This window comes from Carassius gibelio, chromosome A19, assembly GCF_023724105.1.
Source record: "Carassius gibelio isolate Cgi1373 ecotype wild population from Czech Republic chromosome A19, carGib1.2-hapl.c, whole genome shotgun sequence".
In the NCBI taxonomy this organism is placed as follows: domain Eukaryota; kingdom Metazoa; phylum Chordata; class Actinopteri; order Cypriniformes; family Cyprinidae; genus Carassius; species Carassius gibelio.
In genome coordinates this window covers 25,833,755-25,861,730 of record NC_068389.1, presented here as the reverse complement: position 1 = coordinate 25,861,730, position 27,976 = coordinate 25,833,755, and the positions used below count along the sequence as shown (strand labels likewise).

Here is a 27,976-nt window from a genome sequence, read left to right as displayed (position 1 = left end):
CAGGTGTGTGAACTTTTTATCTTCTCCTCACAAGCTATATAGTTTGTGTATGATTGTTTATGATTAGTTACAACATCTAAAGTATACAATATTTAATATTAAAAAAAAATCTTACAAAATAACTTAATAGGCATGTGAATTACTTAAATCATTTTTATATTAGTATTTAGATATTAGTTTTTGTTAATATTTTTAATTATACTTTTTTTCTGCTTTCATGTTAATTTTACAGTTTTAATATTTTTTTGTAGTTTGTTTTAAATATCTAGCTTTTGTTTTTTAATTTCAATTTAGTTTGAGTTATTGGTAACACTTTAAAATAAGGTTCCATTTATTAATGTATTAACTAACATGAACAATGAACAACACATTTATTACAGTATTTATTCAATTGTTGTTCATGTTTATAAAAAGTCAAAATATTGTTAGTTCATGTTAATTCACAGTGCATTAACTGTTAACAAGCACAACTTTTGATTTTATTAATGCATTAGTAAATGTTAAAATTAACTTTACGATTATTAAATGCTGTAGAAGTTTATGCAATTAAGTAATGAACCTTAATGTAAAGTGTTACAGAGTTATTGTAGTACGTACTTTAAATGGAAATGAGAATTGTTGCCTTTTTTTCTTTTCTTTTTTCAGTTAACATTTATTAATTAACATTTTTTATGGTTTTAGTTCAGAATCAGAATGAGCTTTATTGGCAGGTATGTTTACACATACGAGGAATTTGTTTTCGTGATAGAAGCTCCGCAGTGCAACAGAATGACAGTGACAGAACAAAAAACACTTTAAAAATTCTTTTTTTAAAAGAATTTAAAAAAATTAAATACAAATAAGTAGGTAAGGAATTACATATACAAATTGACAATTGTATGGCAGGAATATTACAAAAAGTAGTTATGTATGTACAGGTATATTATGTGCAAAATTTAAGTGTATGCTAAGTATATGTGTTTAGTTAACTAAAATAACCTTGGCTCCAATTCTGAGTCACTCCCTATATTTATTCTATTGTTTTTTTTAATTTGCTCCTTCCCTAAAAGCAGCTGTTGATTGTGAGGTGGTCCTGGGGTCCCTCGGGTGAGTAGGTGAGTTGGTCCTCTCTTCAGTCCAGCAGGACCCCCGGGCCCCGAGCCGCTGCTGGCGCTGCAGTGTCGCGCTGCGGCCTCTAGAGGGAGCCTCACTGCAACGTCACTCCTGGAACGAACCAATGGTATTCTGCCTCGACTGTAACTCCTCCTCCACTTTAACTGTAACTCCACTCCCTTTTCTAAATTCAAAGCCAGCGCATGCAGGAAAAAAAGCAGAATCTATATATAAGAAATTGTATTACCAATGTTCAGATTCAGATGTTTATTGCATGCCTTTGACGTGAAAATGCATCTATTAAGACAGACAAATAGGCCTAGTAGGTGCCTCAACCTGTCTTACTGTCCGTTTATCTTAATAACTCCCCACTGATGTGTCTGAATAAAACGTAGTATCTGTATTACAAGACTGAAAGATGTTTAATATTCGATCTGATGCTGCGCGTGAGATGCGCCTGCAGTTCCTCTATCCGCCGTCAGGTGGCGCACTTACAATGACTCCCCTGTACTGGAAAGGTGAGGGCAGTATATTTGCGCAGTAGAATTTCTGCCAAATCCTAGTGCTTGACCATTTTTGAGTTTTGTTTGCAACAGCAGCTATTTATGTCACATTTTTATAACTAGATTAAGGCACGGGATGATTTATTTACTCTATCTTTAATCCAGTCATTTGATTGAAACGATGGTTTATTGCTGAGAATGACGAGGTGATGTGGTGACATTACCTGTTCGGCAAAAAGAGAACTTTTTTTGTTATTGCTGTTTTAATAAATCCACAGTAAATTGTGACCGTGCAGCGAAGTGCACAAAATTATCTGCTGGTTATATGGCACAGTAGTTTAGCTAATGAGCATTTGGTAAATATGAGAGCTGCAGAGATGAGGGTTTTTGAGAATGATCAGGATCAACCATAAGAGGTTTGCAAATTAGCACTTTGTTTTATGAGTTTAAACGGCAACATGAGGCAAGTCAATTCTTCAGAGACAGACATCAGTGTATTGGACACAAATTTAAGTACAATCCAAAACCAGGACATTTATGTTCATCTCCACCTCCTTCATCCTTTAAACGAATTATTTTTCTTGAATAGTGATTAATTAAATTTGACTGTGTATCTGCTACGATAACAAAGGTCCTCATGAGCATGTTTGTTTGTGTGTAGTATTTTGTTTATATTTTTCTCATTCAAATCTGTGCAGAATAATGAACTTTTTATAGTTGTTGACATTTGTAATGGTTTTGTTTCTGGTTTGGATTGTGTTGCAGTGAGGAATGCATATTTACTGTTGACTAAATTATAGAAAAATTGCAGTCTGGAGACAACTGTGTGGCAGAGCGGATGTCCAAAGGCTTCTGTTCTCTTAAAAACATACTTCTACTTATAGGTCATTGTTTTCTGAAATGTAATGTTTTCTCTTCATCTTGTGTGAGCACACTGGAGAGCGAAAGTTAGTTAGTTTTTTTTATTATTTATTTATTTTTTTTTTTAATAAATAATGGTTAGAGGGTTGGACTCCCAATCGAAGGGTTGTGAGTTCTAGTCTCGGGCCGGACGGAATTGTGGGTGGGGGGAGTGCATGAACAGCTCTCTCTCCACCTTCAATACCACGACTTAGGTGCCCTTGAGCAAGACATCGAACCCCCAACTGCTCCCCGGGCGCTGCAGCATAAATGGCTGCCCACTGCTCCGGGTGTGTGCTCACAGTGTGTGTGTGTGTGTGTGTGTTCACTGCTCTGTGTGTGTGCATTTCGGATGGGTTAAATGCAGAGCACAAATTCTGAGTATGGGTCACCATACTTGGCTGAATGTCACTTCACAATGTGCTTATTGATGCAAAATATAGAACTTGCCAACTCATTTATTTTGCAATTAAAATATATTGTAAATAATGAATTTAGTTTTGCTTCCTGCTATTACAATTTGATCAAACAGAACAGTTTAAATTTAAATCAGAGAGGATCAGAAAGATAGCAGAAGGAAAGAGATGAGTTTGTTTATTCATGAAGTCACCAAATGCGGTTGTAAGCTGTTAAAATGAAATATTTGAGTCCATTCATAACAAACCATGTCTGATTTGGTTTGTTCAGTATAGACCTATATATTGTCTCACTCACTCTTCTTGTCTTTCTCTACCTCTCCATCTGTTCTTCTCTCTTCACTCCCATCAGGCTTGTACTGTACCTGTGAGGCAGGAAGGGTGTCTCTCCCTTCCTGCCTCACAAAAGACCCCTCTGTTCTCTGAGCTTTACCCCCCTCTTCCTCAACACTCAAGTGGTACATTCCCTCTCCTCCTCGTCTTGCCCTGCAGTGCGTGTCTCATTATGAGGGTCTTCTCCTCACCTTTAGCTGTAGTCCGGCTACAAAGCTGCATTATTACGGTAGTGTGTGGATGGCCTGTGCCTCAAGCTGATGTGTTAGATCAGGCTCGACAAACAGACCTGTTGTGTCACACGTGCTGCAGAGACGTTTGTCTTCTTCAGCTCTGCAGATACAGAAATACTAAGAATGTTTCATCATTGTGCTTGACTGGAGCATGCAGCTCTAGGTTGATCCTGGAGGGTTTTCCTGCAATTAGTGTTCTGGAAATTGCATGTTTTTTTGTTAAACTTTCTGCTAAATGACATGTAAGCTCTGTTCAAACTCCTGTCATCTGTCTTGCTGTCTACTACCTAAATCAGCAGCTAAAAAAACCCACAACAAACTCCTTGTGTGTTACCTGGCAGATAAAGCTGATTCTGATTCTGAGCTACCTTCAAAGGTGGCGTCCCAACCGCAATAAAACCCCATAAGCAGACCCACGTGGATCTGAACCCACAGACACTCTACTGATTTCTGCTGCATCAGAAAACTAATCATTCACAAGGGTCCTAAATGAACAAAACATCAAGATATTTTAACTTTAAAACGAGAACGTAATCCATAATCACATTTCCTCCAGTGAAAAAAGTCCATGATCTGATGTCCTCTCACATCAAAATCTACCAACATATTTATTTAGAACGGTTTTGGCTTGTAAACGTTGCTTGATCTGTGCAGATTTCTCTCCTGACAAAGATGAATTGACTTATTCACTAAAGCAATTTTACGGTTAGAGGACTTGTATTTTAGCCAGAAGTAACCGTTTAAAGTTAAAAACACCTTAATGATGGATTTGTTTCTTACAAACATGCAGCTTTTAACTTCACAAGTTTGGATTACTTGTGTTTTTAATCAGCTGTTTAGACTCTCATTCTGACGGCACCCATTCACTGTGATGCAATGCTACATTTCTCCAAATCTGTTCCCGTGAAGAAACAAACTCATCTGAGGGTGAGTACATTTTCAGAAAATTTTCATTTTTGAGTGAACTATTCCTTTAATTTCATTTACTACCTTGTCTAATATTAGTACACTTTCAGCTCCCTTTAACACATTTTTGCAGATTCAACCTGGGCTTGTTCAAAAAGAAAAATGTCAATATTCATGCCGGTACTTCTAGGTAAGCCCTTTTCCCATAAATTATGCAGTGATTCACATTTATTTTTGAGTTTTATTAACATATAGTAAAACTACATGTAAGAGTTTTAATTAAAATAGTTTTTATCAAATATGATATTTGAGGTGTTTATGTGATCTACTATAGCTGTTCACTTGATAGATTTGGATTGTTAACAGCTGTCATCAATTGAAACTGTTTGAATCTGTGAGGACTTATTGAACTATTACCTGTGCTTGTGTGTGTGTTTGCCTGACGAAGCTCTTTGACCGTGCAGTACCCTTTGATCTTGCACCTGGCCAACACTTTTTTTGGATGTGCGTATTTAGATTTTTTTCTTTATATCATATGATATACAATAATCAAGTAGCTGTTTTTCCTGTAGTATGCATTCTCTATTATTCTTATCATTATTATATTAATTTATTTTTATTATTTTAATATTGATCATTTTAATTTTTTTATTTTAGCCTCATTATGCTTTCTGCTCATTTGAACTTTTTGCAATGTTTAAATCTGTTCAACAAATTTTCCCAAACGCTTAAAACATTAAATAAAAAATATTTCAATGTTTTTATTTATTTTTTATTTTTTACTATATATAGAAGTAAAAAACAATTGATGTTTCTCTTTTACTGCCATGTTTCAAATGAGATTTTGTAATGTAGTTCACTATTGCATCCAGGAAATGTTCATGACATCCTCTCTCTCTCTCTCTCTCTCTCTCTCTCTCTCTCGCTCAGTGTCCTATCTCCATCATCGTCTCCTCCCTCGACTCATCAGTATGTCCCCAAATTTCCACTTCAGTCAGTGGGTCACACGAATCGACCTCTTCCCTTCTGCTCAGGACTCTCTCTCTCTCTCTCTCTCTCTCTCTCTGGGTAAATACTGTTTGATCCCTCTCTCTCTCTCTCTCCCTCTATCAATAGGCCTCATTCATTCCCTCTCTCCCGCTGCATGCCATCAGACCCCACTTACCTTCGCTATTCATCCCAGTGATTTTTTTTTCCCTCAGTGAAGTTTTCCGTGACTTCTCAAATAGTTCAGTACCTGTTCTCTCTTTTCACCTCATCTCTTTCCATAGTCATTTTTAGTAATTCTTCAGTAAGCCTTCCTCCCACACTTGTTCATTTCACCTGTTTTAAATAAAAGTAGCTCTCAATGTATGTTTCATTCCCTGTGCACTTCTCTAAGTATCTGTTAAATAGTCACCATTATTAAGGCGAGTGAAGAAGCTGAAGTAAATTTGCTTTATGATGCATAATTGTGCTAAATGATCTGAAGGACATTCAGCCGCCACATTTAGAAAGTCTGAACAAATGAATCGACCAGAGAGCTCATGTCAGTGTTTACACGCTATAATCGTCGGAGCAGCAAATAAACACACATTTATTTGTTGCTTTATACTCTTAGTAGCTTAACTGACAGTTTGAGATAGCTCTCATACAAGCTGGCACTAAGCTTGCTGCATTTCAGACCTTCCCATTTTGCAGGCGTTTATGAGTCCGGCAACCAAAATCACTTCGCTCTTTCATTTCACGCTCTTACATCCGTGTCTCTACTTACTGGGAGCTCTGTGTAGCATAATACAGAGTCACATACATAGGCGATTTTTTTCAGTGCTCCTGCTGTAACCCTGTACCAACCCAGTCCATTTCCTCACACACACGAATATTCACATGCCAGTTTATTTCCTCCCCCCTATTCAATCTATTTTGGTGTGTTGTAGTGGGCTAGGGTGTGTGTGCATGGTTTGCAGCCCTGCCCAGTAAAATACAGACTTTTTTAAAGGAAGTCTGCAATATAATCTGGTCGCTTTATTGTAATTACAAGGTCCCCATTTTGGAAATAACCAGGCTGTCCTCAAGCACTTGCCGTGTCTGACTCCAAGGAAAACTTGAGTTTTGCTTTTGTTGAACTGCTTCATGTCCAGCACGTAGCCCTAAGCCCAATCAGGAGATAATTCATTTTCTCACACACACAGCAAATCTCAGAGGTTGTCATAAAATCTGTTAGCATGGGTGGCCAACCAAAACCTACACGACAACCGCATGGCTAGCGGCCTATCGTCAAAGCCTGAAATTACCGTGGACAAATGAGTAGGCTGTATTAATCCGCACAGCTGTATTCACTCAAGGTGGGAAACATCTGCCTTGAGGATTTCTCTTTTTACCTTTAGTTTTATCGGTTGCATGGTTTGTACAAATGCCAAGACATGATGTCAGTCGTCTGTTTCTGTGGATTTTCTCAAGGTACTTTGCAGTGTTTGAGTTGAATTTGCGCTTCACTGTTACTCTGGATGTAAACTGGTCTCGGGCCATTTCAACCTAGCTGTATTTTTATACCTTCTCAGGGTCTTCACCTGTATGCCAACCTCTGCTTGGTTTTATACATTCTCAATGTCTATGTTTACACGCTCTTCCATTTTTTCAGACATAGCAGTAGGCGATTTAATGCATTTAATTGTTTTAATGTCAGTTTTCAGAATTTCCTTTTTTCCCTGAATGCTGTTCATGATTAAACGGTAATTTTGAACACACAGATAGTTTTTATCCTACTCAGCATAGCAAGCATAGCAGTTAGGTTTAGCATCAGTGATAATTAGAAAAAAAACTGCATTCCCGCACAACAGAAAAGAGCTCTGATCTGTGTTTCAAAATATTTATTTATTTTATTTATTTATTTTAAATTTAGTCCCTTAGTTGTACTTTGGATAAATTTGAGCTAGAGTAATTTAATTGTCACCGGTCCTCTCGATGGGATGCCTACATTTACTTTACTATATTACAATTAAATCCTAATCTAATCGTGACAAACTATATATCACTGGAAATGTGATAACTCCTAAATAGATATCTTATCTTTTTTATTATTTATTTATCATGTAGGAAAATAATTAGATTAATTTATGGCAAGAGTGCACCTCAAAAACCTACATCATAGCAGAAGTTCTGACCTTTTTCAAAAGAAGTCTTCTTTGTTGATTATTTCTCTATCACACTTTAGAAATCATCAGAAACTATATATCACTTGAAAACTTAAAATCTCAAAATTCATCCTTTGAAACCCATTTTGAATTCAGACATTGCATTACCATGTAAATGGTACATCAAAATCATGTTACAAAATGTTTTCAGTCATGAATTATAAAAATGTAGGTTTGGATCATCCACTTTCAAGTCTATGTTCAAAAATATGAGTCACAGTTAACAGGTTAAAACTGCATTGCATTTCATCTTCAGCAGTAATATTGTAAAGAACACCTGATTCCCACATCCCTCATTTTCCATGATCTTTTCTTAAATTTTTAAAAATATCTTTATTCTTTCTCACATTCTCCTCCAGTCTCTCTGTGTCAATGGGAACACCGCAGATTTAAAACATATGATTATACTGTTTTGTTATAAAAATGCTAGAGTGCACCAGCCAGAGGCCTTACAAAAACACATGCCATGATTGTTTATGAATTGTCTCCTTTTAGACCATAATGGGCTACAGTCCATAAGAAGCACTGATTTGAAACATTATTTTTTCCCCTTCAAATTAAAAATAAATTCTCATCAGCTCCTAATAATGTTGGTGGGAGTTTTAATATTAATAAAAGAACACAGTACATGTCATATTGTGATGCTGACAGTGTTTGTTTTATGCACGAGGAACTTTTTGTAGTATTATTCGAGTAAGCAGAGACACGTGAAGGAATAAAGGAAAGTATAGAAACATCACAATGTGTTTCTTGGGAGTATCAGAGATCAAATGGGAGCGAGCTCATGTTTACACTTAATCATATTTACTTGATTAAATCTTTGTAACAATTTTAAGTACATTTTACTCTGTACAATCTGCTTATTATTGAGTTTAACATTCATAAAGAAATTAAGCAAATATTAGGCTGCATAATTATATTTAATTTCACATATTCATTTCAATACTTAAGTAAATTTAACAAAGAAAATAAGTAACTTTTTTTTGCCAGTAAAAGTTTGAGTAATTTTTATTTAGTCAAAACTTGCTCGGCAATACTTTGATTTTACTCAGTATAACAACTAAATAAACTATGCTTTTGAATTAAATTAAATTAAATTTAATTTATGCATTTAGCAGACGCTTTTATCCAAGGGACTTACAGTGCATTCAGGCTATCAATTTTTACCTTTTAAAAGTGTGTTTTGGTCAGAAACTTCTATGTTATCATGTAGACATCATATCTACATAATCTGTGATTCTGTGGTTCATTTTTGTGTATGAATGTGTCATTTTGAGTTGAAAATTAACTCCATGTAAAAACATGCAAGTTACTAAAGCTAACAACAACAGCAATGATAAAACAGTGTAGCTGGAAAACAGCAAACAAACAAAAAATCAACCTTAATTATTCATGCCCCAGTGCATGATGGGAACAACGGTATCAGAAAAGTTGAGTGGGTTTTACTTAATTTTATAACGTTGATATTTATGCTTTCATTTCTACAAGCTTTACTTGAGTACTAATAATTTACTTTTTATTTGTTTAATTTTTTTTATTATTATTATTGCCTGGACTTACTTTTTCATGCAGAAATTACATTTGTTTTTCTGTAGTATTAACCTCACCACAGAATCATTATTATCAGTGTTGCTTTTGACTTTTGACAATTAAAAGGTCGTATACGTATGTGGCCTTCATATATGAACTACTTCAAGCAAATGCTTTATAGCTGCTATAAATTCTGGTAAATTGGGCTCCTTTTTACACTGAGAATTTGAAAATTGAATACATTTTAATAAAACAAATTCTGGCAGGCACTGTAGAAAGATTACTGGTCAGAGCGGCAATCGTGACGTGACTTTACGTGGCTTTACGTGATGCGGTTACTATAGCAACAATAAGCCGGCCGCTCGAGCGCCTCCCGTTAGGGTCAGTATGGGACGGTACGTCGACAAAGCGTCACTTTATTATGTATTTAAACATACAACAGCTAACGTTAGACGCGCCGAGCGACGTTTTGCGAGACAAGCCTCAACAGCTGAGCGTCAAAAACTAGTACTGACAGAAAAAGTAGAGACGGCCTGAAAGCCAAAACTTATTGACATACAGTAAACATTTCTTTGAAATAGAGTATGACTAACCGAAATGAAGTTGTGCTGACAGGGCTAAAACGTCAATTTCGATCCATATCTGCTGGCGTGGTCATTTAATTTGAGTAACGTTAACCGAGTTTGTGTGACGGAGACCTGAATAGGGGAGGGAAGAGGCACGTGACGTCACGAGCGGATAACTATCTGATTGGTGCTGCGTGGTTCAGCTGTGAAGCAGAAATAAATAGAGAGGAATAATCTGACTGAACTATATGCCAATCACTGGCACGTCAACATCAAACAGCTCATTTGGCGAATGCAGATATTTTGGGCAATGTAGATCCTTTCATAAATTCCTGAAATTATCTCTCGACACGAAACTAACGACTCGTCCCTCCCTCTTTTGCTCTCTAACCTCTCATTCCCTCTCTCTCTCTCCACACACACACACACCCACACGCGCGCGCGCGCGCTCCCTCGCATTTCGTGGGAGAAAGTAAGAAGAGGGAGAGAGAAAGAAAGAAAGAGAGAGAGAGAAATTGAGAGACAGAGTGATTTGAAGCCTCTCTCCGCTTTTCCGTTCACTCAGACTCAATGGGGCTCTAGCATTAGGGGTTTCGAGCTGTAAAACTAGATATTTATTACCCGTTCCCTTTTTTCTATTTAAGTTTTGTACATAGCACAGATAATTTATTGAAGAGAAAAGGTAGGTGTGCGTTTCAAGGCGTCTCTTAAGGCGCACCAAGTTTGTTTGAAGCCAAGTCGAAGTTCATGTGGAAAGAACAAAAAAAAGCTCATTTGAAACTGCCCTGCCTTGTAGTATTACCAAACCTGTCAAAAACTTGGGAGCTATGGATATTCGGAAGAAGCGGAGGCCGTGGTGCATGGAGAGCTCGTTCATGCTCCTCCTGTGCCTTTCTCTGGCACAAGCAGGTGAGCATTTCACTGTTTTTGTTTGAGGAATTGGACAGAAGAAACTGTAACATGATTTATGTATTGAAGAGTCCATGCAACATTGGGTTTTGGTGCGCTTTGTACGCACGCCAGGTAATCCACGAGACTGGTGATTGTGAATTTGTGTTTCCACGAGGATTTCAGTTAATTGATTTCTGCTTTTAATTATGATACATCCTTTTGGATCTAGCTGTATTTTTGGTGAGCTCACATTAGCAGGATGTGGGTTCGTGTCACTCAAGATGACATCTTTACCTCTTTTTCATCTTGTCAGAATTTTTCAAGAACTGAAATATGCGCAAAGTAAACATAGGCGCGTGAGTTGAGCTCCAGGCCGCGCTGGCACACATTTATGTGGCATCCCAGACGGGGGCATGGGGTAGGACGGTGCTTCACTGACAGGGTTTCACATCCTGGTGCGAACTTCATTTCGGCGCACAGCACCTTGAGATGATATTCATTATTAGTGAAAACAACGAAAATTAATCGTATATATATATATATATATATATATATATATATATATATATACACACACATTACATATTATTTTTCATTAATAGTATTTATTTTTACCACTATTAATTGCATTGCTCACTGATTGGTCAATCTTGGGATTTAGCGATCAAATTATTAATTTTTTTTTTCTATTCTATCTATTCGCTTTTCTTAAAAATCTATATTTCATTTCAATTTGTATTGGTTAATTTATAGCCTAAGTAACTTAATTCAGAGTGTCCTAAAACCTCGCGACTATGCCCTTCTAATCACAGCTGAGTGTTTTTCTTCTTTACGAACTTTTTTCCAAAGCGCTTTTTGTTGCAGTAACCTACTAGTTTTTTAGTTTATTTTATTAAACGAATCTATATTTAATATAAGAAGCAGCATATATAATTAGTGGTTTATTTCATTTACCCCACCCGAGCAGACATACTAATATCTGCAATTTAAAAAAAATTCTGTGATAATATATGATTTAATATTATTTTCTGCATAAATCGTCAGCTGCGCTTCTAGCGTTCACCACTAGTCGGTGAGTGGCACTCGAGAGTCTGCTGCTTTTCCAGAGATGCTTCTTTCACAATCCGTAGAAGCACATAATCAGATAGAGTACGTTTTCACACCAGATTTGGACAGATTTACTTCATATCTAATGTGCTAAAGCTTCTGGTTGAATGAAAAATTGAACAACAAAGCAAACTTTTAGATCATGATTCGCGACTAGTGTCCCTCAGGCATTGATGTAATTCCAGATTTCTGATATGAGCACTCTTTTTTTCTTCCCTTTCCCTCCCTCGTGTGTTTGGAGGAAGTCTGAATATTTGCCTCGCATGAGTAGGTTATTATTCTGCCCTGTGGCTCTGAGAGATGTGGTGAATGAGTTAGTGTCTCCGTGTGTGAGCTCAGTGATATTTGTGTAAACGCACACGTCTATTACACCTGGAGAATTTTCCACAGTATGCCAGTGAATGTTGCACTGTGAATATTCCACAGCTTGTAGATGCTGGTTCAAAAACATTCATTCAACAAGTCATGTAGTTCAGTGTGAACTCCAAAAAACAATCCATTATTAAGGATTCTCTTTTGTCCAAGTCGATTTGTCTTAAGTGTCAATGTTTCGAAATTGAGATTTATACTGAATAAATAATCTTTCCATTGATGGTTTACTGGATTGGACAATATAAAAAAAAACTGGGAAAATCGCTTTTGAAGTTGTCCAAATGAATTCTTAGCAATGCATATTACTTACACAAAAATGTATATATTTACGGTAGGAAAATTACTAAATATCTTCATGGAACATGAGTTTTACTTTATATCCTAATGATTTTTGGCATAAAAGAAAAATCGATAATTTAGACCCATAGAAGGTTTTTTTTTTTGGCCATTGTTAAAAATATACCCTAGCAACATAAGATTGGTTTTGTGCTCCAATGTCACATTTATGTATACTAGTCACTTTTAAGCAGTCATCATTGTTCCATATTATTGAATTCGGGACAGCAGACAGACTTTAGAGAGTGCAGTGATTTTTAGGTGGGGAATATTTATTTTACATGGATGTTCCTTCAACCTCGTTTCAAAGGCAGGAGACTCAAAGAACAGTCTGTCTCACTTCTGTTAACCAAAACAACCTCAACCAAATGCAGGGAATGAGGTCTGAATGGAGCCACTGTGTGTGAAGGAAATGGCCAGAATATTCGAGTGTATGTTCGTAGCACGTAAGAAAAGACTGTCATCACGGGTGTGTCCATCATTCCTGACAGTTTCATGAATGTCAGTGTGTTATTCACATTGCTAATCTTCCCCATCACTAACTTAACTTGTCCTGAAGTTCACTGGGAATATGAGGGCCGAAGAGTTTAATTTGTGCTCCTCAGATCCCTTAAAATATTTCTTAAATTTATGCATGGACAGTGCATTGCATTACTATTACTATTGTGCATACTTGTTATTAAACTTGTAACTATCGTTAGTACATTGATGATACCTCAAGTTCAGTGTTGTAGTGAGTTGTGCTATTCGTTTTCTAGCAACCATTTCTTTATTATTCTTCTCCCAAAAATGACAAACAAATCTAACCCTAGTGATTCAACTCCAGCTGTAGGAACCTTTTCAGAGTCTGACCTCAACAGGCCTCCAGAAGCCTCACACTTCCACAAATGGCTCTGTTGACAACAATACAGTTTCCCTGGTTGAAGAAGCACAGTTTTGCGGTATGTCCTAGAGAGATAGTCAGTCATCATGTCTTCAAGTTTCAGTCCACACAATCTTTTTGGAAAAGGGTTGTTTTTTTAATCTAAAATGATCATAGAAATTTGGCATGCACTCTTAAAGAAGGAGGTTTCGCTCCAGTGCCATAGAAGATTATTTTAGTTTCTCAAAGAACACAGAAAAACAAAGAGAAGTTCTTATTGAAACAACAAGCACCAAGAAGACGTGGTTTACAGTGAATTTATAACAGCTAAGGGGCATTGTTAGGTTTGCCTAAAACCTCCTTAGCTGTTATAAATTCAGAGCAAATAAAGTGTAATGATATTTAATTAAAAAAAAAAAGTGTAATGATGATATAATAAAAAAACGTATTCTTCCACCAAACAAAGAAGTTCCTCCGAAACAGTTGTGGTTCCAACAAAGTGGTGGACGAGCAACACACAGAAATAAACAAAGGTGTATGTTTGTAGTGTTTACAACAGCTTCGAGCGCAGATCAACCAATCAGAATCAAGGACTGGAACTATCCGTTTTATAAAAGAACCATTTCTTCTTAAAGAACATTTGAATAATGTGAAAAAACTTTTTCCACTTTAAAACTACCCTTTTTGAAATGGAACATTTCCATTGATGTTAAGGTTTCTTCATAGAAACGTTGATGTCAATGCAGAACCTTTATTGGAATGTTTGAGCCATTAATAGATCACTGGATCTCTCTTCCAGACATGTTTCATTGCATTATGCAGCTGGTTATTCAGAAAAAAAAAAATCAAAAAAAAAAAAATGGAAACATGCAATGAAAATGTTTTTACCAGAGGAGTGTTGCAGCAGGTTTTATATCTCACCAGATTTCTGTGTTTCAAGGTTAGTTTAAAATATTTTTTTTTGGGGGGGGGGGATGCAGACATCTCACCACAAGAGGGCCCAGCTCATCCTCAAGCTTTTCAGCTCAATAGCACCACATCTGAAGGATTCACTGAGCACATAATAAGCACCCTCTCTTTCTTTAGTCTGGCTTATTTTTTATTTTATTTTTAACATGTCCCAGGGAATTTAAACTTTCACGCATACCTTATGATTGTAGCTTTCAATGTAATGTTGCATACAGATTATAAAAGTGACCAAGCTATTTGTCAGTTACCAGATTTTTGGTTCAGAATGTTTGGCTAACCATATTCTGTTAGATTGTTATTAATAGGCGTTTAGTTTGAGTAATTCTTAGTAAAGTTTATTCATTGTTTTGTGAGTAGTGTATACTTTGGTTTACAGTGATGGGTGTATACAGTAGCTGTGGGGAGTCTGGATAAACGCTCAATCTTTTTTAGTTTACATGATGTTTAATATAGTGGCCGTGTGGTCAGTTTATCCAGGCAGTGGCGAGAAATGTGCACCACATTGACTCATACTGAACCACACAGACCCAGGACACGCTGGCACAGAATATATATAACTATTAGTACACACTGTTTTATTATAGTATATTATAATGTATAGGCTATACAGCTGAAGACCTTTGTTTAAGGCATGTGTTCTAATACAGTTTTTAGCTGACTTTTAAGAGGCCTTTCATCTCTTTGGCATGGCATGAAATGACAGCCAATAATAATTAGAAAATATGGCTGCATGTAACATTATTGTTTTTTCCACGTTGAATTGAATAGCTTTCTGGATGAGAACTAAACAGACACATTATTTAGACAACACAAATGAACTGACCTATTGTTTACAGTTTGTTTGTTCACTAATCGTCTTAAAAACCCGATGTTTGTCGAAGAAGAACTTTTATTCACTTTCTATAAAGCATTAGGCTAATGTGCTTGTGTCAGCCTTTGGCTTTTTGTTTTTTTTAAACTGTCATCAAGATCAAGAAACATCAACCACATTAAGACGCTTGTCAATCTGTGAACATTAAATACTCGTTTGATATGTCTCTGTAAACCCAAATCATGCCAGGAATTGGTATGATTGCATAGCTGTCTGTGAATTATAAATAAATCATAAATATAGAGAGCCATGATGTAAATTATAACCTCTAGACAGGCCTGTACATGCACGCCTAACTACTGCGGTTGGCGGGAGGAGAGAACGAGACGGGGAAGACAGATCCAGACGGATGGATTTATCTTCATGTTTTCTGCATCTTTTGAATATAAATCTGTTTGCAGTTTTTGTCACAGTTGTTTGATACATTTGCTGATGTCTCCTCATTTGTTCAGATATATAGAGCCTCTTCTCCATCTTCATCATCATTGTCTCAAAACGAGGGCATCTTCGTGAGGCAGTAAAGGTCAGGGTGTCAGGTGGTATGTCTCTCTGGTATTTAGCAGTTATTTGAAGCTCACAAGACGACAGTAGAACAGCAAAGGTCAAAGAAAGAGAAGATGTAGTAATCAACTCACTGATCTTCTACACTATATGGTCATGACAGAGATGGTGGTGGAAGTTTGTTTAGAAATGTTGGGGTCACCTCGACTGCTAATGACTCACTGTTGGGAATGTTGCTTCTTGGTCTTGTTCTTTGAAAGCCATTGTCTGTTCCTGTTTGCAGACGGTTTGAGCACACAGTGTTTGTTTGTGAACTCATTGTGAGAGCTTCCAGTGGCCTCTGGTCTCTATTCAGTGTTTGTGACAGCAATAATGTCTTCTGTAATAAATACATGGATTAACAGTAGTGATAAGACTGATTCAGGTTGATTACTCAGCTTATATTTAGCTAGCTATTTTGAGATGATTTGTCTAATCATTTCACCTAGTGTCCACTGACAGCTATATTGATAGAGAGGTTTTTTGTTTGTTTGTTTTTTGGAGGAATTTTAGATAAATGCTCATTCTGTTATATATAATATAATATTTAAATGTCAATTTTAACTCAACGTTTTTTTTTTTTTTTTAAACATATTTATATAGAGATTTTTCATTCTCTTTTTTTCTGTTTTGCCTACAAAGGCTTTCCCTTATTCCTATCCTAATTTTGCTCTATTTGTAAAATGCTTTTGTGGCTTCTCCCTCCTTATTTTGTCCAGTTTAGTCAAGAAGTGCCCAGAGCTGTGGTTGGGGTCTCCAACAGTGCCATACATTGTGCACATTGATTCTTCTGGAAAATGATACAGTGCCCAGAGACTTTCTCTTTCTAGTTCATTTCTGTCTCCCAGTATGTGAATAGGTTCACCTTTTGAGAATCAAGGAAGCATTGCATTTTAGCTAGAAGCCTCATTTAGGATTCCTGCACTCTTGAACCTCTTTAAGCCTGTTTCCTTACAGTATTGTGTTGAATATTGTACACTGCTCCCCTACAGTCTATTGTCATCTCATGAACATCTGTCTTTATATATTTTTTTGTATGGCTTGCTGTGTACTCACATTTTAATTAGTTTACATATGAACAATTCCTTAATTTTGGTCTATAATAGTAGCTAAATACAAAATGACTTAACTACCCGTTGTGGTAATACACAGACCGTATTTTGGTCAATGTGGTAATAGGGACGAAAAATACTGGCAGAGCCTCAGAGGAAAGTGCCAGAGCTAAAATGAAAGGAAATGACATTAGAAAGTGTTTATTGAGACAGAGCCAAACATGTTTAACTTCAAATACGCATTTCAAATACATTAAGACTTGTTCGAGAGTTTTAGACAGTTAATAATGTAGTACACATTGTGGGTTGAGCAGATGGCATCAGGATCATATGAACCCCATAAAAAGCAACAGTGCTGCCAAGAGCAATAGGAAGATGGAAACAGACATAAAATGTTAAAACCTGCCTGTGTGGGGTCTGTTGAACGATTCAACATCTGTTTGAACTCGCATTTTGAACAGTGTAAAATGGTGTTCACAGAAACAAGTGCATTTACATGTATCTTGTCTAAAAAAGAAAAAAAGGATGCTGTTGCTTCTCTTTGGATCTAAATGAACTGAAACTATTAATAGAAATGCATAATTATAAACCAAAATGCTAAATTAATGTTTTAAGTTTCTTAATGCACATATTTATTCTAACAATGGCCAAACTCTTTTTACAGATCCAGTAGATGTTTTGCGGGTGCTGCAGTTGCCTTCCCTCCCTGAAGGTGTGCAGAAAGTTTCGGGTTTCTGCACGTCCCGCCGGTCCGGCGCTCCCGATCATGCCTACCGCATCACTAAGAAAGCCCAGATCTCTGCCCCCACCAAACAACTGTTCTCAGGTAAGCTCCTTTAGGTTAACCTTGTAAACCAGATCCGAAGACATTATATTGCGTTCATAGACACACAATTGTTTTAACGTGTTTCATGTATAAAAACACCAATTACAGTGAAATGTATCTGAAAGCTGCATATGGTATGTTAGCATGTGTCTGGAATATGAAGGAATTCAAAACGGACAAGGGTATGATTTGTGTAAAGGATAGGTTCATAACTGAAAGGCTTGAAAGGGAAAGTGCTGAGACTTGTAAAAACTGATGGTTGCATTTTTAGATGTTCATAAATATATAGTTAGGACATTTTGCATTCTTCCCTATAACATTTTGGGTATATTTAAGGAAAATTGCTTTATATTTATATATTATATCAATATTTTTTTTGCTGGGTATTTTGATTGCAGGTCATTAATATTTCTTGTTTTGAGATTGCTAAAAAAAGATTACTAGGTCTGGGTGACAGTCATTTTGATCCCTAACATGCAATTACTCCCCAAAAGCAGGATGAGAGCTTTTCAGTAGCTAATGAGACGGTTGCATGCTTAAAACTAAATCTGAATGTTAGCGTCAATGAAGTTAAGTCATAAATCATAGGTTTATCCCAGACTGCAAATGTGTCTGTGCTTGAAATAACCTACTTTATTTCTGTTTTTATTTTTTTATTCCATTCCTGTAGGACGTTTCCCAGAGAATTTCTCCATCATGACTCTGGTAAAGGCCAAGGCTGGTCTTCAGGCCTTCCTGCTGTCCATCTACAATGAGCAGGGTGTCCAGCAGCTCGGTCTAGAGTTGGGACGCTCGCCCATCTTCCTGTATGAGGACCAGAATCGCAAACCTGCCCCAGAGGACTACCCACTGTTCAAAGGGGTCAACCTGGCTGACGGCAAGTCAGTAACTAATGCCTGCTGAGCCCCATCAGCACATCCAGTTTCAATATATTATAATCATTTTTGTTATGCAAACACAATGATGTAAGTTTCCAATTAATATGATGTGTAAATGTTGGGTGAACCTTTGTGCGCAGGGGCTGAAAGGTTCCTTACAGTCTATATTAATGGCTCGTAGCAAACACATAAACTATATACAGGAAGTGTTTGTGACTATCTACCCAGTTAAACATTCACTATCTCCTGTCGTCCTATAGGTGGCACCGCATTGCCATTTCTGTGCAGAAGAAGAACATCACTCTGATCCTTGACTGCAAGAATCGTATTACAAAAACTCTGCCACGTAGCAACAACCCAGTCTTGGACACCAAGGGCATCACTGTCTTTGGAGCCCGTCTCCTGGATGAGGAGGTCTTCCAGGTCTGGGATACATTGTGCAAGAGATAGCAAGGATTTCTGTGATAGACACTTTGATTGATAGATGACAATTAAAGGGACAGTACACCCAAAAAAAGAAAATATTCTGTTTTAAAATATATCACTTAAAATTTAAAATTACTTAAAATTTTGCTTATATGGTATAATCAGAGAATCACATGTAAGCCAATTCTGCTGCATGTCCCTTATTGCTATTTAAATAATATTTAATTCAAAAATAAAAATAAATACAGAAATAAAATGCCTTAGTATTCCAGGTTACCTGACTTGATAGTTTCTTCACATCTGGCTGTTAAACTGACATCCCCTCTTTTTCTTTGCTTCTGTCCAGGGTGAGATCCAGCAACTGCTGATCGCATCCAATCCTCAGGCCGCTTTTGACTTCTGTGAGCACTACAGCCCCGACTGTGACTCCCCTCTGCCCAAAGTCCAGTCCCAGGACCCAAACAGCTATGTGAGTACCACAGCACAAATTTACAATGGGACAAAAGTGTCCTAATGTGAGATATAAAAATAGAGTTTCACCTACTAGCACCAACTCTTCTTAATGCATAAATACCAAATGTTTTTGCAAATTTTGCTCATCTCACATCGGAATGCCAGCTAATATTCATGGAAAATCATCCACAAAATGTTAAATGTTTCAGAGCACATTAGTATTATATTTTACCTGCACTATATAGAGCCCCTCATTTGAGTCAGATCCTCACATCACAGCCCTTCAACACATCTTCATACATCCACAGCTCTTTCACATCATCAAAGCTGCTCTGTCCTAATGCAGTCTCAGTGTCTCGCCAGTGCATGTTGCTTTATATTTTGGCTTTCTTGAGATTATTTCTTACAAAGCGCAAGAGGATTCTCAGTCCGAAGTCAAATTGTAGAAACCTGGAGTAGTTTTGTCACAAGTTCTTAGGCACAACATGACGTGGAGTGCCAAAAACATTTCAATAACATAAAAAACAACAACACTGTAATGCAATATAAAATATTTCTTTGATAAAGATAGAAGTGTCTTTATTATTTTCTTTATTGTTTTTATTATTTTAGTATCAATGGGATACCATTGTCTCATTGATTCTAATATTATCTCTATATTATTATTTTGAATTAGTCCTTTTTTTCTATTTTTAATTTTAAAGTTTTAGTACTTTTGTTGTCATTTTAGTGTTTAAATTTTAGCTTCAGTTTTAGTTAACTATAATAATCCAGAGACATAAATATTATATATTACTCCAATGCTGTATAAATAGTTATATTTAATCAATGAATACGTTTATTTAATCAGAATGAACAATTCTTTAGGAGAAGGATGACCAACAAAGCAACTTGAAATAATGGCTTTTACCTTTTACAATGGCTTCGATACACATCATTCAATCTGAGTTTAGGGTCAATCTGTTTTATAACATCCATTTGACTCTTAAGTTCTGAAACTGCATATAATAGTTTTATTTCTCCTTGCATTACAGTACACTCTTATGTCAGCTTTTCAGATGAATGCATTTGTTTTCATGTTCATTAAAGTTCTCAATGTGTTTTACAAACCCATGAGTCTGATGAACAAATGATAAAACCATCATGCTTTCATCCTGCCTTTATTTCTAGTCCCCACATCTCACTTTACTCATCCTTCACTTTTCTCTCCTCTCTCCCTATTATTCTCTCAATCGTTTTCTCTTCCCAAAGTCTTCTGTTTTCACTCTTGTCACCCACATGGCCTCTCTCTCTCCTCCCCTGCACTCCCCAGACTTCACTGCTCCTCTCTCTCCCCCCATGTCTCTCAGTACTTTGATGAAGAGCGGGATGATTATGAATACCCCTATTATTATGAAGGAACTACGAGTGTCCCTCCCTCCCAATCCACCCCTCCCTCCGTCCCAGCCGTGGACCCCACCAACGAGGTAAAGAGGGAGAGCGAAAGTGGAGTGAATCAGAAAAGAGAGGTGGAGAAAGAGACGGAGAGTAAATGTAGAGTAACTTGAATTGTGCAAAAAAGAATATTGTTAACGTTTTAGATGCATTTCATAGTCTTTTTTTTCTAAATACACCCCGCTAACAAAGCAGATCTAACACAATTTCTGAAATCTGAATCTTTTGCAGTACTTCTCAATTGAATGTATTTAAAACAAAATAAAATATAGGAAACTGAGGCTGTAGCCTTGGGTTCTTGCTAATACATGCAAGAGAAAATAGACATCTAAATATAGAGTAATCACAATACTGTATGCAAATTAATTAAATAAGTAAGAGAAGTCAGTATGCAAATAATTCTGTGAAATAATTTTACATTTGTTTAAATGTATACATTTGATAAAAACCAATTGGAGATGGAGAGTGTATTGTTAAACTCCCCCGTCTCTTTGAGTTGAATACATTGGTCCTCTCTTTCCTGTTCCTCGTCTTGCGTGATGTCCCACCTCTCGTTTCACGTCGCCCATCACCTGTCACACTATATTGATGTTACTTGTGTCATCTACATGTTGTCCTTTGTCATATATGTGTAGTGTCAGATTGTGTTGTCTGTACATGATTGTGTGTATGTGGAATTGTAAGGGGCGCTGGAAGCACAACAAACACATGCACACACACACTCTATATCACTCAGAGATCATGGCCCCACTGTGTTTAACCAACAGCTCAACAGGAAAAATTAAAATAAAACCTGATTTACTAAACAGAGAAAGTACTGTGTATAGAACCAAGTATGTATATTATATAGAATTAATCATATTTTGTTCTATATTTATTCTATATCTAATTTATATTAAAAAAAAATAAGTTTATATATATTTTTTCATTAAGTGTATTCATTTTTTTTATTAATATTAAAATGTTGTATTCATTAGCTTGTTTAATTCTGATTTACCTTACGTTTTTAATGACTTATTTTACGGACAAAGTCAATATTCTTGTTAATTACTGCAGTTCAGTAATTCTTCTTAGTAATATAATCAATAGATTTCAATATATGAACCAATTCCAGTATCATTCAGAATATTCATGTGTATGTACTGTAAGTAAGGTCATTGCAACCTATTGATTTGATACTGACATGATAGCTCAGGTAAACAGGTTTTTTAAGCAATCCACTTTTCATTGTTCACAATTGCACGCCATTATTCTTTTTAAGTCTTTTTTTATTCTTATGTGTATTTGCATGTTTTTCCATTTCACCTGTTATGTGAGTAACTTGTGAGTTCTCTTGTGTCTTGTGTCACTCTTTTCTTTTATCATGTACATCAAGCGTCTGTGTCTATGTGTTTATTCATATCCATCTCTTCATTTCATAGGTTTACTTATACTTTGGCAAACATTGTACTCTCACTTATTCTTAAGGCTGTTTTTCTTACAGTCATATCTTTATCTTGCATGCTCCGTGCTCACTGAGCTGTTTAAAAAGCTATTTTGTGTTTTTAATTTTAATTTTACTTTAATTTAGCTCAGTATGTGTCCTCCTGAGGATTAGTTCTTCAGTTAATATGCCTGTTTTATTCTCTGCAGTTTGTGCTTTTGCTATCATCTAAATCTGGGTAGTCTACACCATTCATTCCTTTCATATTGATAAGTGTAATGAATGACATTTGAATCAGTAGTACAATTTTTATGTTATTTACTGAAACAATTCCTTTAATGATTTGATATATGCTAGCAATGTCATTTTAATGGGATTATGAATGGTGGATCACGTCTAGCTCCCTTCCTTTCCTTTCTGTGCAGTTGGGCAGCACAGTGTACCAGCCATGCATCAGTTTTATCAACAGATGCTATTCAAGCAAACTTTCCCCAGTGCCTCACAGCATTACGTCCCCATGCGCACAACATGCTGCTTTTTTAATGTGGAGATTGGCATTATTGGAGAAAACAGTATCAAATTGTTTATCTTTCTTTAGGTACAATTAAAGTTCACAAAGTCTAAACTTATAAAATGAGCAACTAAATCTGACTTCGCTTCATACTGTATCCAGTAATGCCAGTGAAATCTCAGTCAGTCATTCGTAAATTCATTGTGTTGTTTCTTTCTCTATTTTTCTGTCCATCCCACCCATCCCCGATCTCTCTCTCTCATTCACTCTCTTTTCATCAACGCTGACCTGTTGCTTTTATATAAAAACAATATTAATCAAATAGGAGGGAAAGGCGAACAACGGAAAAGCTGATAAGTCAAAAACTGCTCCAGCCAAAGCTGCTCCAGCTAAACCAGCTAAAGCCAAGCAAACTCCAAAGCCGAAGGCCAAACCTACTGCTGCGCAAGTCTTGATCTCAAAGATAAAACCTACTTTAGCTTCTAAATTAGCACCTAAACCAAAGGATGACAACAAAAAGAAGGCAAACGAAAATGGAAAAAATAACGGTCAAGCTAAAGTAAACGGGAATGGGAAAGACAGTAATGGTGATGCTAAAGCTATTGGTAAGGCTAAGGCTGGCAGCATTGGCAAAGCCAATAACAATGGCAATGGGAAAGCAGCTGTGGAGAAAAAAGCAAACGGACAAGCTAAAGCTAATGGCAATGGTGCGAAAACAGCAAAGACTGAAAAGGCAGCAATAGCAAAGAAATCAGAGACAACTGCGAAGAAAACAGAGACCAAACCACAACCAGCTAAAGACAAATTAAAAGCCAATGCATCACCTGCAAAGTCTAAAGCGACCAAACCTGTGGTAGAAAAAGTTCAGACAAAAGTCACTAAAACTCAAAAACCAGTTGCTTTCAAACCCACCCCTGCGCCTTTGCCTCTCCCTTCAAAGCCTAAGGTCTTGGATGTCAATAACATCAAATCAATGTCCAAAAATTTCCCACCCTTCGACAAGGCTGCTGTGCGTGGCACGACCATGTCTTCTCCAGAAATACCCAAGAAGAAACCCACCAATGGTTATCAACAGGTACAAAATTAAGAGCCCGCGTTGGCTGTCCAGAGCTGTATTTCCAACCTCACCATCCTGGTACTTCAGGACCGCGTTTACGAAGTATCTCAAAGGAAGTGTTGATCTAGGATTTGACTTCACTGAAAATATGGAAAAATCACAGATGCAACACATTATGTGATGTGCTTTGTGAATAAGGTCCTATATATTACCTTTCTGGTTATAAAACAATTTTCAGTATTAATATCATTTAAAACAAAATTCAGAACAAATTATGATTTAAAAAAAAAAAAAAAACATTTGTGTAAAAGTGTGTAAAACCATAAAGGTATCATGATGTTGACCAGCAATGAGGTTGGAGACATACAGACCCACTGGATCTCCTCCACCCTTTCATATACCAAGTGATCTATCTGATCATTTAGGATATGATAAGCGGTACAGACTGTTATCACCGCATGGCTATTTGACAGTCTTCCCTTTTATTTACTTTCACTCCAAACCTACACTATCTAACCGGTTTATTTTTAGATCAGCAGGTAATGCTGAGCATGTGATCAGTTAAGAAACACAAGAAGTCAGAGTCATTGGTAGAGCTCGATGTTACACATGACACAACGAGTCTCGTTCTTCATCTCACTTCATAATTTCTGCCTGTTTCTCTTTTATGTGTTGTTTGTTAATGCTGTCCTGTCAGTAGTACGTGAATTAAGCAGTTTCACAGAAAAGATCCTGTTTAAAACAGCGACTCTGTGAAGCTGTACACCATGATTATCGATTCTTTCTGTCTTAGTTGAAGATCTGAAATTGTGGACGAATGTCCGAAAGTTTGTTACCAGTTGTGTTTCAATGGTCTGAGACTATTGACACCAACGTTAGCAACTTTACCATCGTTTTGATCCAACTTGACTATATTTTATCCTTGACATGGCAATGTGGCTAATTAACCCAGATCGGGTTGAAAGGAAAATCTGGGACAACAAATCTTGGCTATTAAAATAATTTTTTCCCCAATGTAAAGGCTTATTACAAGATTTTTGTTTCCAGTTGCAAAAGTTTCCTGTTCTGATTTTAGTATGACATGAGGTCAAAGGTGTTTTTGTGTGTCTGTTGGCAAAAACACATTGATCTTTTCTTTCTACAAGTTCATCAGACTTGAGCTTGTTTCATACTAATCAATCTCTCCCCTTCAAATCTGCTTACCTCCTCCCCCAACCCCTCCCATCTCTCGGCCTCCTCCAATCAGGACGTAGATCCTGTTTACTCAGAGGCTGACCACACCCCCACAGACACCGATTATTATTACACAGTAGAAGAAGGAGCGAGCCCACAGCCAGAGAGTGATCTGACTGGATATGAAGAAACCATTAACCAGGTAACCCACACCCATAGATATCTGAGAGACATGGAGTTGAAAACAGTCTCTCGGTTACTCTAAATCGTTACACTGGAGGTGAGACTTTAACAATTAACCATTCTGCAGCCACATGTGCCATGATAAGTGCTGTACTTAAATGCAAAATGAATGCATAGCATCCATTTTCATCATATATTCTCTTGTGATTTAAAAATTTCCTCAAAATTTTCTCCTTGTTCTTATGTCAATTCTTTACATGACAACGTCATATTGACACAAGAACGGAAATCTTGAGAAACAGAGATCACAGAAAAAAAAAAATGATACAATTCCAAGCATTCATTGCTTGGAATTCAGTTTCTTTTGAGTTTTTTTTTTTTGGGTGGGATGCAGACACTCCCAATATGTTAGATCTGAGAAACCTGATCAACTAAAAAACTGAGCAATCCAGTAAATGGGTTAGTTATGATTAGATGAACTAAAACACTTCTTTGTCTTTTTAGACTTTTTGTATTGGTCAGGTTTGTATTTAAGAATAAACAAGATGTTTAGTAATAGTTTGGAAATGGTCATGGCCTGAAAATGTAAATGAAGAGTCAACAATACAATGGTAAGAGACTAATAGGAAGTAGTGCTTTAGGTTTTGCCTTAAAGTAAGTGTGTCGCCATAGATCTGAGTGATTCTGTGTGCCTCATTTTGAAATTAAATTTCATTAACAATATTGGAAAATACATCAGAAAAACGATTACAATTTTATCTTGAGGCACAACGCTCATAATTATGGTCACACATATTTTGCGTAGTCAATGTCTTTATGATGGAGAAGAAATGGACAAGTACTTTCTCAAGGCCTGTTCACATCGGAAACAGTATCTATAATTACTCTTTTTTAATAATCATTTTAATTCTGAGTCGACAACATGACTATAACAACACCACACAGGAATGATATCAGAGGAATCACTTTTATAAAAAAAATTTCCAGGTAATGAATGATACAAATATTGACAGTCATTCAAAATCAAGATAATTATGTGTGTGTAAAAATAATATACATATCAATATCGATTCTTGGTGTGAACAGGCCTTTAGACTGAACAATAAAGTGGTAAATAAGACATGAAGAAGACTATTTTGGTGAGATGAGTCTGTGTACTGTGTCTGCGAGTGAATCTGTGAATCTGTGTGTGGATGTTTGCCTCTCCTCATATCTGTTTTACAAGAGGTAAGATCTGTTATTCTGACTCATTTCCTCTCTACTTTCCTATCTTCTATCCATTTCTGCCCCATCACACCGTTTAATCTTCCATCCTCCAAACCATCCCCTCCACCCCTACCTCTGCTCCCAATGGTATGGCTCAGGTGGACGAGACTGTCGGCGTCGAGGACATAGATGCAACCAAGTCAGGTGGTGAAGGGGTGTCTCAAACGCCAGACGAGCCCTTCACTGAGGAGTACATTACAAGCGACTTTGGAATGAAGGAGTATGACTATTCCTACAGAGACTACAATGAGCCCATCATCGAAAGCAAGACGGAAGACACCTTTGGCCCTGCACTGTCCGCTGTGACAGATGAGGGAGGTGTAAGTTACCTTCTGCTTTCCAGCAAATTCCTTTTGATAAGCTTTAATAAAAGCTCAAACTGAATTTGCAACGGCTTTAAATCTTGCAAAGGCATCGAGCAGGTAGTTGTTAAGACCAACTAAGCTCTGCTGATGGTCTAAATGCTGGTCCAAGACTCTGTTCCAAAACCTAGTTAACTGCCTAGACAGAGAATAAAAAATTCATTCTAATGATTTATTAATTTAGTTCCTTGTGGCCACGATTTAATTATATTAAAATGCAGGTTCAAAGTAAAGTGACCATGATTTAATTGAAACAGTGGAACAAACTGATTCGGTGTGGCACCAAATTTTAAATTTGTGGCAATGATATCTTAAATTTTTTTCCACTATATGTCCAGGGCTCTGTATCAATTAACACAAAACATTTACAATTTTCACTGAACTGGTAGGCAGTTGAGGCTGCTCACTAGGTTTTGGAAGAGAAATTCAGAGTCAACTTGTCAACTTGCATTCAGTGTTTTCTTAAGACTAAATCAAGTTTGCTTAGCGTAATGGTTTAGCAAGCTATGCCATCAACAGGAAATGGTTCCCCTGTCAGCAAACCTTGTTTATCACAAGACCTGAACATTACTCCTGCTGCACAAGATTCCTCTGCAAGTCTGCATAAGTGCATAGTTCAGCAGCACCATCAGTATTGGTTGACTCAGCTGCTCTTATGCTGATCTGAGACCAGTTCTAATCAGCATATAACAGCAGTATCTTTTTGGAAGGGCACCACCCCTTACCACTTGACATTCAGTATGATTTAACATACTGTAGACCTGCATATACAAAAATAAAAGTGTATAGTGGCTACTTCAGTCTCAACAGTGTTCAACATTTAAATGGAGGGCCTCACAGCAGCAGATAAGTGAAATTTTAAGCCTGCTTTATCAGCTAATGTATCTGCGTAACTTCCTTAAAAAATAATTGATCAGTCCAGGTAAATCTTGAGATTCAGTGGATTATGGGTCACATCCAAAAACACAAAAAGAGTTATAATATGTAACGTAGGTGGGTGCACGATGCTCAGCTAGTACCTGAACATCTTGAACTGATGGTTTCTTTTGTTTATATATTAACTGGGCTCTTTTTTGGGCTACATATCTGTTTTCCTCAGGCCTCCTTGCGAGCCCAGAAGGGAGAGAAGGGAGAGCCTGCTGTCCTTGAACCTGTAAGCATCACACTTTCATAATCAAACCATTATGACAAAGGTTAACATTTGGAATTGGAAACAGTAAAGGCAACTACTGCCTCTGTTTAGACATGTAATTCATCCAGGCCACCAGAGGGTGCTACAAAAAACCATTGTGCTGTATTTCATGTATTAGTGTTTTCTAAATGTATTATTTC

The 27,976-nt window shown here is 36.8% G+C and overlaps 1 protein-coding gene across 4 annotated transcripts in view; it reads left to right on the top strand.

Annotated features, from left to right (window-relative positions):
* The first annotated feature begins 10,197 nt into the window (after nucleotides 1-10,197).
* col11a2 (collagen, type XI, alpha 2) overlaps nucleotides 10,198-27,976 on the top strand; it is a 35,160-nt gene continuing 17,381 nt past the window's right edge. The window contains exons 1-9 of one of the 4 annotated variants that reach the window (XM_052533857.1): nucleotides 10,198-10,561; nucleotides 17,317-17,478; nucleotides 18,149-18,359; nucleotides 18,617-18,779; nucleotides 19,129-19,251; nucleotides 22,929-23,678; nucleotides 24,907-25,035; nucleotides 26,381-26,602; nucleotides 27,744-27,797. In XM_052533857.1, coding sequence (XP_052389817.1) covers nucleotides 10,480-10,561; nucleotides 17,317-17,478; nucleotides 18,149-18,359; nucleotides 18,617-18,779; nucleotides 19,129-19,251; nucleotides 22,929-23,678; nucleotides 24,907-25,035; nucleotides 26,381-26,602; nucleotides 27,744-27,797 — 1,896 coding nt within the window. In that variant the 5' untranslated portion in view covers nucleotides 10,198-10,479. Of the gene's footprint in view, nucleotides 10,562-17,316; nucleotides 17,479-18,148; nucleotides 18,360-18,616; nucleotides 18,780-19,128; nucleotides 19,252-20,584; nucleotides 20,702-22,928; nucleotides 23,679-24,906; nucleotides 25,036-26,380; nucleotides 26,603-27,743; nucleotides 27,798-27,976 lie in introns of all 4 variants that reach the window. The other 3 variants (XM_052533860.1, XM_052533859.1, XM_052533858.1) reach the window with 3 other exon arrangements.